This window comes from Martes martes (assembly GCF_963455335.1).
Source record: "Martes martes genome assembly, chromosome: 11".
Classification (NCBI taxonomy): Eukaryota; Metazoa; Chordata; class Mammalia; order Carnivora; family Mustelidae; genus Martes; species Martes martes.
In genome coordinates, this window is record NC_137899.1 from 1,716,991 (window position 1) to 1,733,723 (window position 16,733).

A 16,733-nucleotide genomic window follows, 5' to 3' on the forward strand; every position below is an offset into this window, starting at 1 on the left:
CTTGCCCTGTCTCTGCCCGTGTTTGCTGTTCTAAGCCCGCTGTCCTACCTAATTCTACAGGGGATCGCAACGCCAATTTTTCTCCCTTTGCTTTCTGAAGCAGGGCGGGAAGGGGCGTGAGAGGGACCGAGGGAGGGGCCTCTGACGCAGGTGCGGCCGGCTGGTGAAGGGCCCGAGGAGGGGGGTTGGAGGTCAGGCGAGGGTCCCTGGGAGGAAGAGAGGCAGAGTCTGCATGAGGAAACCCAAGTTCTCAGAAGAGCGATGGCGTCTCCGGGGCAGCCGCGCGCCTCTGGAAAAGCCTCGATGTGTATCCCAGACTCTGCGGGGGAAGAAAATCTGACCCCCATAGAGAACGAAGAAACGAGAGGACAAGACCAGGGGGAAATGCAGTGTTGTCTGTCTCCGTGAGATCAAGGGACCCTGCCGGGCCTGGGCAACGGGTTTCTGCAGCCCATCTTGAGGTCCGTCTCGGCCCCGCGTTGGGCAGTGGGGCGGCGAGTGAGGCTGGGCCATCCTGTGTTTCCTGCCTGTCAGCCCTGCACGGGGCAGCTGGGGCACACGGGTCGGGGGGCAACGGGGGAGGGTTGCCATGGTGGCCTGGGTGCTCCGGTGGAGGTGCGGGCCCCTTCCCAGTGCTCTGGGTAATGACAGGCCAGGTCTGGGCACAACCCGCCGGGGCTTGGGGGCCAGGCAGGACCTGTAGGACCAGACTACGCGCTGGCGCACCGGGGGAGGTGTCCGGCCCTCGTGCAGGCGGCTCCCCGGCGCCGACCTCGGGGTGATTGAGGACTGGCGGGGAGGCCCCCGCTGTGTCCCACGGGCCTCTCTCTCCTGTCCAGGAGCGGCTGCTTATGAGTCTTCTGCCCCGGAATGTTGCCATGGAGATGAAGGAGGACTTCCTGAAGCCCCCGGAGAGGATTTTCCACAAGATCTACATCCAGCGGCACGACAATGTGAGGTAGGGCCGGCGCCGGCCTGGCGGCGGTGGGCCTTGGGGAGCTCCAGTGAGGGTGATGTGGGAGGAGGAGGAGGAGGAGGAGAGTGCAGGGATGGGCGTTGATGGAGAAGGTGAGGGCGAGGGGACGGTGGGAAGTGAGGGAAGCGGAGGTGATGGATATGGGGTGCTGAGGGAGGTAGAGAAGGTGATGGAGACGGAGACGGGAGGTGATGGTGGGGGTGGAGTGGGGGAAGGAGGTGAGGGGTAAGTGTGGGGGTTCAGGTGATGGCAGAGGTGGGAGGCCGTGGGCCAATAGGGGTGGAGGGTCCCCCGTTTGAGGGGAGGAGGGGCCAGGTGTGGGTCGGGAGGCCCAGGTGAGCACCTGCCGGCGGGGAAGCAGGTCCCACGGAGGGCGGGCCAGGAGGACACTTGGCTGACAGTGTCACAGCCGCTCTGTCCCCCTACTCCTCACCTCCTGGTTCCCGCGTGGGCTCGAGAGTGGAGAGGGTGGGCACTCTGGCCCTGAGCTGGTTTGGGTGGCGGGATTTGGGCTGGGACTTGGCCCACGTCGGGGTGACAGCTGAGCGTTCTTCTGCTTGGCCCCCGGGGCCTGGGGTAGGCCTCCTCTTGCCCACGCTCTGCCTCTCCCGGCGGCCCCGGGAGGTAGGGATTGTTCCTATTTTACAGGTAAGGAAACGGCCTTGGGCCCCAGACCCACTCTGGTGTTTGTGTGCTTGTCTTTAGAGACCCAACTAAAAATAACTGTGTTGCATTCCATCGTGGCTTCCCTGGGAGAGCGTTTACACTGGCCGAGTGTGGCACTTTGCATAGTTGTCACTCAGGCAGGTGCTGGGGGCTGCCCCGCGGCCCTGCAGACACCACAGTAAAACCCTCCTGTTTGTGTTGAGTGCTGTGGACTGAGTCCCCAAAGGCACTGACATCCACCTAGACTTCCCCTACATCCCCTTTCTCTCCTTGGTGGGTAAGGACAGGGCACAGTGACCCAGCCCCCTGCTGAGATCAGACCACCAGAACAATCCAGGGAGGGCCTGAGGGAGGGGCATAGAGCATCTGCACACAGCAGGGGAGGCATAACACGTCAAGGACCTCCTGGGGCGGCAGGTAGGGGGTGAGTCTGGTGCTCAGAGCCCATGTGCCTTTCTCTTCCTCTTTTCTGGCCTAGGACAACAACCCCCTTTGTGCAAAATCACCATTTCCCTCCACCCACATCCCCTGGGGGGGTGCCACATTCCCAGCAGGTGCACGTGTGACAGCTCTGAGATAAGAGAGGAAGCCGAGACTGGGTCCCTGTCCTTGACGGCACGAGCTCCAGCCTGGCTCCCCTGGCCACCCTCGCACAGGGTGAGAGGTGCCTTCCTCCAGCCCAGATGTGAACATCTCACTGTCCTCCTCACCATCCTTGTTAGCGTCCCTCACTGGTTCCCCACTGCACCAGGATTAAAGTCCCAAGTCAGTACTCCACTCACAACTAATAGGCTGATGCCTTCAGGAACAGTGGAGTAAGGACGTCTGCAAATCCTCTCCTCCATAGAAGCCTTGACAGTACTGACAAAAACTGTCAGAGTCCACGTTGTCAGAGCACCGGAAATGAGCCAAAGCCTGAGGAATCCAGGAATGGGTATTTAAGAGAAACAGCTAAATCTTGGTAAAAACAGCTTTGTAGAGTTCTCACTTACCCTGTTCGCTGTTTTTAGCTCTGCGATGGCTTTGAAAACCACCCGCAGCAATCACAGTGAAAACCCGTCCACTGACAGCCACCTGAGGGGACAGAATGGGGTTAGGGCTTTGACAAATTCTCAGAGAACTGTCCTTATTTGACTGTCTGGGAATTCCCTGGAAAACCTTGCTCAAGGCTTGTCTTTATTTGACCTGACTCCACACTCAGTGTGAACAGCTTTTGCCTTGGGACATTTGTTAAAAACAATCAGTGACAATTGTTTTAACATCATAGCTGTCACAGGCAGTGAGAGCAGCCGAGGCCAGCAGCAGGGCACTAAAAACTTAAAACTGGGGAACGAGATGTCTGTCAGGGGCTTTGAAAGGCTCTGCGAATGTTTCTGGGAATCAGAAGGTCACGCCCAAGGGTAGGGCTGTGTGCATGCTCAGGAAGGACCACGAGGACTCTGGGCTGTCCTTGAGGTCTTGAGGCTGACCTTGAGGCTGTGTGCAACCAGGAAGAGCAGACTCAGACAGAGCTGGAATCTGCCTGGCTACGTGCCCATCATCAAAGACTGAGAGACTTACTGGCTGCAGGCATGTGAGAAAATTTCTGTCTAGTCATTAACTGACCGTTAGGCTAACCAACCAGAGATTTTAATGGCCTCACATGAGAATTTGTTAGAAAAGTCATGAACAACAGCACCAAAAAGTCACTGAACAGGTAACAACGTAAACAGCAACAAGAACAACCCCAGTCCTGAGGGTGGGGGGTGTTCTCATTTTCAGACTTGCCACATTATACTATTCAGTTTTCCATAAAAACATGTGCAATATGCAAAAAACACACATGTATGGCTCACACAGGAATGAAAAAAGCAATCCGTAGAAGCTGTCCTAGAGGAAGCCCGCACATTGGACTTCTAGACAGAACTGATCCCCCATTTTTTAAAAAGTTTTTATTTGAGAGAGAGCGAGAGCGCGCATGAGTGGGGGAGGGGCAAAAGGAGAGGGAGACGCTGACTCCCCGCTGAGCAGGGAGCCAGACATGGGGCTGCATCCCAGGACCCTGAGACTATGACCAGAGCTGAAGGCAGATGTTTAATTGACTGAGCCACCCAGGGGCCCCTAAATCACCTGTTTTACATACATTCAAAGAACAAAATGTGTCCAAATAAAGGAGAACGTGAGAAAGACTTCCAGAAATTCTGACTTTGAAAAATACAATATTTAAAATGAGAAGGTCACTGCGGGGTAGGGAAGGGGGTTCCACATTGAGCAGATGTGAACACGTTGAAGAAAGAATTGGCGAATTTGAAGGCAGACAGTTGCGATCGTGGAACCTGATGAACGGAGTGAACAAAGGGTGATAGAGAACAGAGGCTCAGAGACTCCAGGGACACTGGCCAGTCCCAACAGCACACCCGTGATGAGTCCCGGGGGAGGGGGAAGGGGCAGAAAGAATATTTGAAAAAGAACATGGCTCAAAATGTCTCAGGTTTGATGGAAGGCACTCACCTACCCATTGAAGAAGCTCGGTTAGGGCACACACAACGAGGACACCACTAGACACGTCATAATCGAGCCCTAAGGGCCAGACACCAGGAGCAAAACGGGAGAGAAGGCGTGTCACAGGCAGGTGACCGCCCACAAGACCAATGTGTGATTTTTCACAGGGAGGGGGGGAAGCAGGGGCTGGGGTGGCACGTTCGAGGGTGGAATTCTGTACCGGGCAGAATCACAGCGAGGGCACCGCTGTGCTGTGTGAGGCGGAGGGAGGCTGTGCGGTGGGGGGCAGGGGGCGGGCCCTGTTGTTTCGACCCACCCCACTCTGTAGGAAACGGACGCCCCACACCAGGCTTCTATCCCGCAGGGTGAGGCCCTGTCCCGATGCACACCCCAGCCGGGGCTCCACAGCGGGGCTGACAGTACCGGGGCTCTGTCGCCTTGTCAGCCGGCAGGAGGGAGAATGGCGAGGAGGCCCACTCGCAGCCTATAGGCACATGCCCTGTGCTCACTGGCTGCTGGTCACTGGCCTTCTTGGGCTGGGGGCAGGTCTGGTGGCCGTGGAGTGTGCCCCGCCCGTGTCCCGGGGGATCAGCAGGAGCCCTGTGGCTGCGCAGGCGTTCCCCGCGTCCCCAGCCGTGTCTATAACGGGGGCACAGACGCTTCCCTTCCAGCCTGCCCTGAGGAGTAAGCAGGTTCATGTTGGGGGCTCGTGAGGGCAGCCCTCCGCGCGGCTCTGGGCCCCCATGTGCCTGTCGGGGAGGCAGCCTGGCTCCTTTTCCTTGCAGCATCCTCTTTGCGGACATTGTGGGCTTCACGGGCCTGGCGTCGCAGTGCACGGCCCAGGAGCTGGTGAAACTCCTCAACGAGCTCTTCGGCAAGTTCGACGAACTGGCCACGGTAAGCGGGGCCCCCGTAAGCGTGGCCCCCATAAGCACCGCCCCCGTAAGCGTGGGTCCTGGAGCGGCCGGGGGCCCCTAGCCAGCTGTGCCTGGTGGGCTCCAGGGCACCACAGCCCCCGCCCGGCCACCTGAAATTCCTTTGCACAAAAGATAGTGCTCGCCCTCACGTACCCCGAGTGCCTCTAGCTGGATCCGAGCTGGAAGACGCTGGCTGGGTCGTGAGGCCCTGCGCAGGCTGCCCTGCCTTGAAGGTCACGTCTGTGGTCAGCTGGTGACGTGTGATGATGACAGGACCCCCCCCCCCCCCCCGCCGCCTGTGGCAGGAGAGTGCTGGCGTGCTGAGACCTTCCTGGGACAGGTCACGTTCAGCCCTGCAGAAGTCAAGCCCAGGCCTCGCTAACCAGCCCAGCCTGGGCTTTTGGTGTGGAGGCAGCTGACCGCCTGGTGTTCCTTGGACCTTGACCCCATCCCTGTCCTGTAAGGACTGGGGGGACCCAGGGCCATAGAGCCACGCCCACCTGCCCAGCCAGCCTCCCTGGAGGTGGATGCAGAGGGGTCCCGAGCAGGTAGTTGTAGGGGAGGGGAAACTCGGCTCAGAGTCAGGACTCTTCTCAGGGAAGGTCACTGTTAAAGGGCTTGCTAGAAAGCATGGAGCGACATCGTCACGCTGGCCGCAGTCTTGGCACTGAGCGCAGGGGGGAGAACGCTCGGTGTCGGGGGCGAACGGCACGCAGGACCTGGACGCTGGCCCCCGCCTCCTCCCCGCCGTTTCCTTGAGGGGCGGCACGGGTCAGAGACGTCCAGCTGTGATGTCCAGATGGGTCGCGCTAGAACCCTTCCTCCTGGGGCACGCCGGCGAGGTCCCGGGCCCGTGCTCCGTGGGACCCCGTTGGTGGGAGGCTGCTTCCTCTTAACCGAGGATGACGGTAGGAGGCAGCTCGGCACCGCGGGCGGGCGCTGCTTCTGGCCGTGAGGTCGTCCGCTGGGCGTGGAGCCGCCTGTCCCCGGAGTCCTAGCGGCCTGTGCTCAGGGGTTGGGATGCTGGGCTTGTGCCCTGGGAGCTGCTGGGGCTCCGCCCACACAAAAGGTCGCCGATGCCTTTTCCCTACCTGACACCTGTGGTTTTGGGGAAGTACATGCAGGAGTGAGGAGTGTGAGCGTGTCCCGTGTGGCGTGTGCGGCTCGCTGGCACGCGGGAGCTCAGCACCTCCTGTGTGTGGGTTGGAGTGTGTGTTTCGTCTGATGCCCGGGTGCCCGGTGGCCCGGGGCTCTCTTGCTGCTGCTCTGAGCTTTCCTGGGCCGCACCTGCCTCCTGCCCTCCCGAGGAAGCTTCTGGATGAGGCTTCTGTGGCCACCGGGCTGTCGGAGCACCTGCCGCTGGTGGAAGGCTGTGCCCTACCCCCACTGTCCCTGTCTGTCTTTCCAGCGACCAGAGGTCTGCATCCTGGCCGCAGTGGGGACGTGTTTGCTTGGTGACTCGGTGATGAGCAGTGCCACCCTCCCGGCTGCCCCCCTCGCCCCCTGCTGACCCCAGGGGACGGTCACCACCCCACTCTGGTCTTTACAATGGCCCCTGCCCCTGCCCCCAGGACAGTGGGGCCTGTAGACGCTCCCTCAGCTCGTGTTCTCACTCTGCGTCTCTACTCACGTCCTGGCTACTCGTTTTCTCAGGTACCGAGCGAGGGCTCTGCTCTGTCTGCATCCCCTTCCGTCCTGCCCGCTTTGCTGCCTGTGTTCTCAAGCTCTGCTGTTTGATTCCTAAACATTTAGGGTTCTTAGGTCCTCTCGATGGATTAACTCTGTCTTTTTTGGGGGGGAGGGGCAGAGGGAGAGAGAGACAGAATCGTAACAGACTCCCGCTGCGCTTGGAGCTGGACGAGGGGCTGGATCCCAGGATCCTGAGATCACCACCCGAGCCGAAATCTAACGTCGGGCACTCAACCGACTGTGCCACCCAGGTGCCCCTCATTAATTCTTTTTTAAGAAATGACCCTCTTGGGACACCTGGGGAGCTCAGTTGGTGAAGCGTCTGCCCTTGGCTCAGGTCACAATCTCAGGGTCCTGGGATCGAGCCCCCCATCGGCTCCGGGCTCAGGGAAGAGTCTGTTCTTCCCGGTGCCCCTCCCTCCTGCTTGTGCGCTCACACTCACGCTCGCTCTCAAATAAATGAGATCCTGAAAAGAAATGTTCCTCTTTACCTGGAACCTAATTTTGTCCGGTCCTGCTTCCCTTTGATTATTGTCAGGAGGCGTGTCTTTTTCATCCTTTCCCACAGCCCCCCATCAACGGTTTGTGTCTTTTTGAAGAGCTGGGTTGGCCTTTTCTACCTGGAATCCGCCAGTCCGCGTTTGCCGGGCTGCGCAGCCCGCCGTGGTTCATCTCCTCCGTTCCTTGTTGTTGTTTTACTTTTCTTGCGGGTCTCTGTGTTCTGTGACGTGGCCCTTGTGCCCGTGGCGGCCGACGCGTTGGCGCCGTAACCGCGGGGACCGCCCGGGGGTCTGCGGCAGAGCCCTCGACCCCGTCTGCGAGACTCACGGGGCACGCCCGCCTGCTTGGCCCTTGTGACGTTGTGCATGTTGTGTTTTGTCATAAACCTCGTTCTGTGTTGTTACCGTTTTGCTTGTTCCCCTTGGACGCGAGAAGGCACAAGGGCAAGGTCATGGGGGTTCGCTCCGCCCCCTCGGCCGCGTGGGATCGGCGGGCGCGTCTCCACGCGGTTCTGCTGCCGAAAACAGGGCGTGGGCTGGCCACGAGTCCTCTCGGTGTCCGTGTTTCTGAGAAAACTCTTCGTTTTGTCCTCATGTGTGGAATTTCTTGTCACTGGTGCAGGACGTGGCCGACAGGCGTTGGCTCTGCTGTGCTCTCGCCAAGCACGGTGCTCTGGTACCCCAGACGACACACGCGGAGGATGTCTTTTCTCTGACCGTTTGCAAGATTTTCTCTTCCCCGGTGGCTTTAAGCGATTTGATTTGGACGTGCCTCCGCGTGGTTTCCTTCCCGCGGTTTGGGGTCCCGCCTCGGTCGGTTTGTGGTCCCGCCTCGGTCGGTTTGTGGTTCTGCCATTTTGGGAGGAAGCTCTCGGGTTTTCCTGCTGGGCCTCGCCCTTGACTGCTGTGACCCGTGTCCGTGAGGGCGTTGGCTCTCTGGTCTCTCGGAGTGTTCCCGTGGAAGCCAGTCCGAGGGCGGAGCTCGCGGGGTGTGTGTTCACGTCCGTCCTTCCCGTGCCGTTCCTCCTCCTCCTCGGGCTTCCCTTGGGCTTGAGCCAGAGGCCGGGACCCGCAGGACAGCTGCAGGGACTCAGTGGGACCCTCGCGTCTCGCGCCTTGGCTTCCCGGCCCAAGAAACGGGAGAGGCCCGATGGCCCGATGGCCCGCCATCCCTCCCTGCCCCGCCGTCCTCGTCCCGGGAGCCGCTCCGAGCTGTCGGTGCCGCGTGCCTGGAGCGTGCCCGCCCGCGGGCTGGGGGTCATGCTGGGTGGCGCTCTTTCCGCAGACGTGCAGTGCACTCGCCATCGGGCTTGCACGTGGCAGACCGACGGGGGAGCGAGGGGCTCTGGCTGGAACGTCCAGTGCAGGAGGGAGGCTGGAGCTGAGCTGAGTGTGGTCAGGACTGGGACCAGCTGGGAGGAGGACGCAGTGCGCGTGTCATCCATGCTTCGCTCGGGCTGACCCCGAGGCGGACGTGAAGTGGTCGGCGTGGGTGCGGGATGGCCCGAGGGGCGCAACCCCCCCTTCAGAACGCGGGTGCACGCATCGGTGCGTGCCATCGGGGGAGGGCTGGAGGCACAGTCCCAGAAGGACTGTGATTCCCGCAGAGTCGTGCGCCCCGAGTTTTACTTTTCGGAGCTTCCTGCATTGCTTGGGATGAGGCCGCCTTTCTTTATTTCTTAATGAGCAGGAAATCAACATCGTTTTCTGAAAAACCAGTAGGTGTCTGGATTTCCGAGGAGCCTGTCGTTTCTGGGAGGCCGCCCGTAGAGACTCGCCCTCGCCCTGCCTGCCGGCGGCCGCCCCGTGCCTCCTGCGAGGTCCCTGGGAGGCGGAAGCAGCAGCGGGAATCGGGGCGTCCTCCCCTCAGCAACCTTGTTCCGGGCGGCGTACGTGTCTGGGTGTAATTTGTGGAGGGCACTGACCCCTGGCACAGAGCCGGTGCCATGTGTCACAGCCCCTTAGTCCCAGAGGACGGGCACGGCAGAGTGTGCGGGAGGCTGAGGGGCTGGGGAGCATGGCCGGGGCTCGCTCGGGGTTTCCATGGAGGAAGAGGTGAGGCAGATGAGGGGATGTGGACCCTGGGCTCCAAGTGTCCCCTGTCCTGGCAGTCCAGCCTGGGTGATGGAGTGGGGTCGCGGCTGGGGGTGGGGGTGCAGAGAGGACATGGGGCTGTGGGCTCCAGACCCCCAGGGTTGGTGGAGTTGGAACAAGTGGGACCTAAGTCAGCAAGGTCCCCTGATGCCCGTCAGGACACAGACAGCGGAAAATGGGAACACGCACATCGGACCCTTGGGGGCGGCCCCCTCCTGTCACCTCCCCTGAGCCCGCAGGCCACCAGTGCTGGGGCTCAGCTCCCCGGGTTTTTCCTGTGTGTTGGGGAACCGCCCAGAAGCTCCAGTGGTCTCCCCACTCCCCCTGTGTGCCCATCGCCAGCTCCCGGCCAGGTGCAGCATGGCTCGTGGTTCCCGTGGCTCCCACGTGTGTGACCCCCCTGCCACCTGCTTCCCGTCACGTCACACCGGGTGCTGGGGCAGGTGCCCCGAAGGCGGGCCGTTTGGCAATTCACTGGGGTGTGTGTTTCCTGTCATTTTTCCCGCTCTTGTTAGCTCGTGATTCTCTAAATAGAATGTTCCCACGTCCACTGATGGGTGATCCTCCAAAACCGTACACGCTTGGCTTGCGGCACGGGTCCATTTTCCAGATGAGGGACCTGCGCCCTAGAACCCACCAGGGGCGAGCGGGGAGGCTTTTCCCCCTGGTCCTCCGTTCCGGGTGTTACTGGGGTCTGTGCGCTGGGTGTGCGTGCACCATTCCGTCCATTTCCTGCTGCTCATGCTCACGCCTCCCACCTGTGGGGGCCCGTCCTGGCGCCTCTGGTCTCCCTCGGGCAGGACTGTCCCCAACCCGTGTCCAGGGACAGCGCCACACAGACGCGGCTTCTCCGGGAACCCGGCTTCCTCCCAGCGTGGAGAGTTTGCCTGCCGGTACTCGGCATCTCAGGGCACGGGGTTGGGCATCTTTTTTTGAAAAATAACACCAAATTCTGAGTTTGTGTGGGTGTTTCCAACTCACTGAATAACTTCACTCCTTCGATTTTTGATCCCGTGTCTCCATTCCCTCGAGGCTGGAAGCCTGCTAACGGTGAGGCTGTTGGCTTGTTTTGTGGGTTTGTATACCATTGGGTCAGAAGAAGGTCGTCAGCGCCAACACCCGCAACGAGGCCGCCACGTGTGGTTTAGGCCTCCGCCAGCTGTTTCTTTGTTTTGTCCTTGGCCGACATCCCACTGGACACGCTGTTGCGTCCCCTGGAACGATCTGCGCGGCCACATTCGGACGCGGTCACCTTAGGCTTGTTTCATTTTGGTTTCTGGGCATCGCTGTTTGCAACTTAATTTTTTTTATAAGGAGATTTATTTGGGTATTTGAGAGAGACGCAGAGGGAGAGAGAGCTCCCAGCAGACCCCCCAGGAAGCACAGAGCCCAATGTGGGGCTTGAACTCACGGCCCCGAGATCACGACCGGAGCTGAAATCAGGAGTCAGACGCTCAAATGATTGAGCCACCCAGGTGCTCCTCAACGTCATTTTAAAAAGTGTGTAAACTGTTTGCATGGCTCGGTTCCTCAGTGCAGACCCGAGACCAGGGGCGCGAGGGAGGACTGCCCTGCCCGTGTGGTCAGACATCGTGCTGCACGCGGGGCTGTCCTTCGGGCGCTCTCTCCGCCCCAGGCACCAGGAGCAGGTGCACACGAGTGACCGTCTGCTGCCAGGAGGTGCCGTGAGGGGCCCGTCTGGGGCTGTGAGATGGCCCCACAGCAGGACAGACGTCTGCTCCTAGACAGTCCCTCCTGGCGGGCGGAGGATCTGGGACAGCAGGCCCTCATCTCACCCAGGGGCCCGCGCAGACAAACAGAGCAGATGCCGTAAGTGGAACGGAAGTGGAAGCGAACGGCGTTGTGTGCCCCCTCCCAGCGATCGCCGCTGCTTACGTCGTAGGGTCCCTGCCCTCCGAGGCCCCCCACCTGCCCGCGTGACAGGGCCGGCCGGTCAGAGCTTGTCCACGAGCCTGCAGTCCCCACCCGGCAGGCTCAGCGTGAGGCCTTCCCACCTGGGTCCCCCTACAGCCATCTGGGTTCCGCCGGCCACTCCGTCCCCTGGCCTGGGGGGAGGGACAGTCCGGATGTGGAGGACAGAGGTCTCGGGAACAGCTGTCCTATCGTTGTAAAGGTTTGGGCTCAGCTCCAGGAACCCTGGGGAAGATTTTAAATCAAAACACACCAAGGTCAATGAAAACACCTCTTTGGTCTCTCAAGCTGGCCAACGACAGCCAGGACATCGGACAAGAGAAGGACAAGACGAAACGTCAGCCACTTACTGCCCCCGTCTGCTGGGGGCTGCGTCCTGGCCCGGCCCTGCAGCGGCTGGCAAGGAGGGGCCGAGGTTTTGTGTTGGGGGACGGTCACCAAGGTCACGTCTGCCGCTGACAGGCTGCAATCAGGGGACCGCGGCCCCTGGACGCTCCCTGCTAAGTGGCTTTGCCCCCGTGCCCTCACGTGGGGATCGGCCACGCAGAGCAGTAATGGTCACACTCGGGGCTCCCCGCGGGCACCTCCCCACCTTCACGCAGCTCACACGCACATGCCCGTCCAGACACAGGACACGCAGAGAAGGGCAGGAGGCCTCGGGGTGGGGGGCACAGGGACGCCCCATGCAGGGGCTGATGGGCACATGTCACTCTTGAGGTACCAGCTCCGGGGATGGGTGCCCCTCCCGAAATTGTCAGCAAGAATAGTGCCGTCCCCTCCATGGGCTCTTCGGTGGCCGGCGGGGCGGGGGGGGGGGCGCCTGTAACCTCAGACTGATCACTAGGAGGACGTTCCGACAGCCAGGAACGGGCTGAGGCTTGGCAGCGGCTCCTGGTGTCACGCCTGGGCCCTGGGCCGGTGGCCAGGGAGGGTGGGAGAGGAGCTCCTTGTTGCTGGCCTGCTCTGACGGTTGGGGACAGGGACGATGGGGACAGTGGGTTCCAGGGTCCAGCTCCAGTGTTGCCCGCTGGCCTGGAGGCTTAGGGAGCATGGCCAGCCCCCAGCCAGGGGGGCTGACTCCCAGGGCCCAGGCCTCGGCTCTGCAGTGGGGACGTCTGCCACTGGCCATTTGCTTCTGGGCTTCCTGACGTCATCAATGGGACAGGTCGCCCCCAGCTTGGCCTTCCTGTGGGACGCCGGGACGTGCTCTCAGAGCGGGAGCCGTGGGGCTCTGGGCGTGCAGGACATCTTGGGACCTGTGAGGTGCTCCTCACCCGGGACATGCTGGCGCGAGGCCAGCCCCTCGCAGACGCCCATGGGCCCAGGGCCCACGGGACCCCCGCAACGTGGAGAGAAGCCACGCTTCTCAATGTGTGTGTTCGTTCTGGGAAACGTCCTGTGTTTTCATGGAATTTGCTGTGTGGACGGCAGTGGATTTGCTGTCACTTTTCTGTGCGTTAGTGCGTTTCGTAGAGCGTCTCCGCTGTACGTCGTGGTGGACGTCCACGGACAGGACCCACTCATGGGAAGGAGTTTTGTGAGGCCGTCCGTTATTTTGGGGATGTGAACGGGAGCTTTCCAGGGGCATCCGAGATGTGAAACCGCAGTCACAGTCATAATCACGGCCGAGACTGATGGGCTGGCCCATGGGAGGCGCCGGAAAGCCCCTCCCCAGCAGGACCGAAGTGGGCACAACGCTCTCAGTGTTGGATAAATGCCGTGGGGGACGTTCTGGGTGTCCCTGTGGGTGGCGAGGTCAGGGTGCAGGCCCTGGCAGTCCCCTTGGGGCTCGGGGCCCTGGCAGGTGATTCTTTTGTGACAGCTGCCTGCATGTCCCTTGGACCTCCCCCTCAGGGACACTCGGGGGCGTGTACCTGCTCGACGGGGGCTGGTGTGTGTGTGTGAGGGGTCTGGTGTGATGCACAGTGTCCATCACGAGGCCGTCAGAGCCGGAGGCCGGGAGGGGTGCTGTGCTGGGCACCCGGGGAGAGAACATCCCCAGGAAAGCAGCTGGCTCTGACTTGAGGCAGCTTCCCAACCTTGAACGGGGTGCGGGTTTGGCCAGGTGGGTGAGGGACGGGCGGGGTGGACCCCTGTGTGGGAACAGGCCTGTGTGCCGGCGTGCCCAGGCCCCAGGCGCGTCACTAACGTGCGCTCTGTCCTCTCGGCCCCAGGAGAACCACTGCCGCCGCATCAAGATCCTCGGGGACTGCTACTACTGTGTGTCGGGCCTCACCCAGCCCAAGACCGACCACGCCCACTGCTGCGTGGAGATGGGGCTGGACATGATCGACACCATCACGTGAGTGCGCGCGGGGACCCGCCCCCCTCCGCCCCCACGGGCCCCGCGGGCCTGAGCTGTGCCGGCCGGTCTGTCGCGAGGGGCTGGCGATGCCCTGGCCGCAGAGAGCCAGGCTGCACAGTGAGGCGGGGTGGGGGAGCTCCCGCCTGAGCTGGGTGCCCCAAGACCTCCCCTCTGCCGTTTTCTGGGACGTGTCCTCGTCCACGGCCATCCGGGGCGTGGTCCGGGATGCATCGGGGTGCAGGAAGGTACCAGCTTCAGCGCTTAGCCAGACAGGACACCCAGGGAGTCAGCGGGGAGGTCTTGGCTCCAGTCCAGCCAAGTCCCACTGAACGGAGCTGCACGTGCTCGTCTTCATGCACAGGGGTGTGCGGGGGCTCTCTGCCGAGGGGGCTCTGAGGGAGCAGGGGCCTGGGAGCACTGGGAGCCCTGCGGGCCGGCCGGACCTTTCAAGCCAGCCCTGTCCTGTCGGAGCGGGATGAAGAGTTAGGGACCCTCTATCGGTCCAGGGAAGGCATGGGGCTGGGAGTCTGAGCTGGCGGACGGACCACCCATCTGAGCAGTGTGGAGCAGTGGGTGCGCTCCAGGGGGATGAGGTTAATAGGGACCGGTGTAAGTGACCACATCCGGAGCCGGGAAGTGGTGGCCGCACGGTTGTACTGGAAACACGGAAGAACAGAGAGAGAAATGCAAACCAGGAGGCTTGGCGGGGCTGACCTCACAGATGGGCCCTGCAGGGCAGGTGTGGGGGCATCCACGAGCGTCCAGGAGGGGATCCCCGTGCCAGTGGCAGCAGATCTGTGGTAGAGAGACAGATGCCCAGTGCTGGCGTTGGGAAGACGGCCCAGGGACGCAAGCGGTCTGCTGCAGCTGGGGGGTCCTCTGGGTGGACAGGGGCTCCAAAGCAGGGGCGTGGTTGGGGCCAGTTCATGCAGACCCCGTGTGCGGTTCCGGGGAGCTCAGGATCGGGGGACGCTGCTCGTTCCGCCCCAGGGTGACGCTCACCAGCCGCACATCCAGTAGGGTTGCTCACTGTGCAAACATGACAGTCCTCCCACGTGTGCGCTCAGGACGGGTTGCGAGGGGCGGGCGTCTCCTGCCGCTGGATGGGGCAGCGCCCAGGATGGTAACAGGGAGGGGAGGGATCTCCTGGAGGGCAGGTGCGTTCAGGCCCCGCCCCCTGACTGCATGCTGTCCTCTCCCGAGGCTGGAGAGGGGTGGAGCCCATGTTGCCGGTCTGGCGAGTGTTGGGAAGGTTTGAGTTTCTGTGTTGAGGACCACACCAGGCACCGGTGTGGAGGTGAAGGCCTAGGGCTCCCACCCAGGCAGCGGGGGCAGCTTGCGGGGCTACGGCTCTCCCAGCAGGCGCCCAGCCTCCGTCGCTCGGATGCCCGCACTCCCCGGGAAGCCTGTGGGCAGCTCCTCCGCACGGGCCCTCCGGCTGCAAAGTGTCAGACTTGCGCACCAGGCTGGTGTGCAGGGCGAGGCCGGGTGTCTTGGTTTGCGGCGCTGGATCAGGGGAAGAAGACGGCGTGGGCTCTGCCCTCCAGGACCTACCCTTGAGCTGGCGTGGCCGCCATGGCCGCTGGCAGACCCCGACGCAGCCGGCCGGAGCAGGGGTGGCCCAGGGTGGGAGGCCGTCTCCGTGGCTCTGGAGGCCCCTCTCCCGTCTCCTCTGTTCGTGGCACACGTGTCTCGATGAGACCGTCCCTGGTGGACGGTTTACTGCGACGTGAGCGTCCGGGTAACTGTGCACCTTCTGGTACCAGGATCCAGATGTGAGGCAGAACCTTCTGGAAGAGGTGAGGGTGTGCGGGCGGCAGGATTGGGTCCCCGTGCCCTTTGCCCCTTCCTGGTTGCCGTGGTGGAAATGCTGTAAAATGAGCAGAAACACCATTTCCTGTTTTCTTGCTCACGTTTCCTTGTGTTCCTTTCCTTTGCAAATTTCAAAAAAAAAATTCCAAAATTTTAACCCTATTGTGTTTGTTTCTGCATCCCTCACTAGAGGTTGACCGATGACTGAGTAAAGTTAAAATTGAGAGAAAATGCATTTTATATGCACAAAATTCGGTAGGTGTCAAGGACACGTCCACTGTCAGACCCCCGAGTAAACGTTGCTGTAAACCCCTGACTCGCGGACTTCCGGACGCGCACCGGGGACCCTGGACCCGACGGGAAGCGCTCCAGTCCCTGCGGTCCAGGCTCCCCGCGGACCCTCTCCCGGTGTTTCTGAACCTGTGTCTGCTGGAGCGGGTTAGCGGCTCGTGGGCGCTGTGGCCTTGATCCTGGAGGCGCCAGGGTAGCTGGGCTGCTGTCAGGGCCTGCTGGTGCTCGTTCAGCCTGCCCTGGATCGCACACAGGGAAACAGAGACCCGGAGAGGGCAGGGGTTGGCTGGGACGTCCCTAGAAATCAGGGGCCACCCTGCTCACGTGTGCTCCCCACGCGGAGCGGCCACCTTTGCCCATTTGAGGTTCTGAGAGCCAAAGCCTCTGGATGGCCTCCTCGCCAGGCCCCGTGTCCATGTCCTATCTGTGTGTTCCGGACAGAAGACCCCATGGTCTTTATTTCATCATTGAAGCCCCTTGTCTTCTTTTAAAGTTTCTAATTAAGATGTTTTAAGGGACGCGGGCATCCGCTCGTCTCTGGTCATTTGGGCCGCCAGCCTGCCTGGTGGCCAGGGTGTGTCCGGGAGCAGTCTCTGACGGACCCTGTTGAACCCTTACCAGCGATGGGGCCTCAGGGATGGGGCGAGGATCCGGGAGGGCTTCCTGGAGGCGGCATCTCAGCTGGGCCGTATTGTATTAGGAACAAGGCAGGTGAACACACATCAGCGCCAGGTCTTGGAATAGGAGGGAGATTTGTCATTGAGCTCCTGGGCTTGCTGCTATCCTGGGTGGGGTGGGGGGTGGGGCTTCTGCACGTGGCGGGGCTGCAGGGCATCTTATGCTGGGAGGGGACAGAGGGCAGGTTGTCCGGTGGGCCGTCCCTGTGTGTCCAGTGTTTCTTGGTCTCTCTTCCCCCTCATGACAAACCTCCTAACCGCGGGGCCCCCGTGTCCCAGGCCCTGGCTCAGCCTCCTGGCCCTTTCTGGTTGGGCTTTGCCATGGACGGGGGAGGCCCATTGGGCACACCTGCCACGGGGCCCCCTGTGGACAGGCCACTGTCCCACGGCGCA

The 16,733-nt window shown here is 61.7% G+C and overlaps 1 protein-coding gene across 1 annotated transcript in view; it reads left to right on the forward strand.

Moving 5' to 3' along the window:
• Positions 1-16,733, forward strand: part of ADCY1 (adenylate cyclase 1) — a gene marked incomplete at both ends in the record, with an annotated part of 85,847 nt that overhangs the window by 35,225 nt on the left and 33,889 nt on the right. Inside the window, 3 exons of the mRNA XM_080819098.1 lie at positions 840-958; positions 4,909-5,020; positions 13,430-13,557. Of these exons, the coding sequence (XP_080675224.1) occupies positions 840-958; positions 4,909-5,020; positions 13,430-13,557 (359 nt within the window). The remainder of the gene's footprint in view (positions 1-839; positions 959-4,908; positions 5,021-13,429; positions 13,558-16,733) is intronic.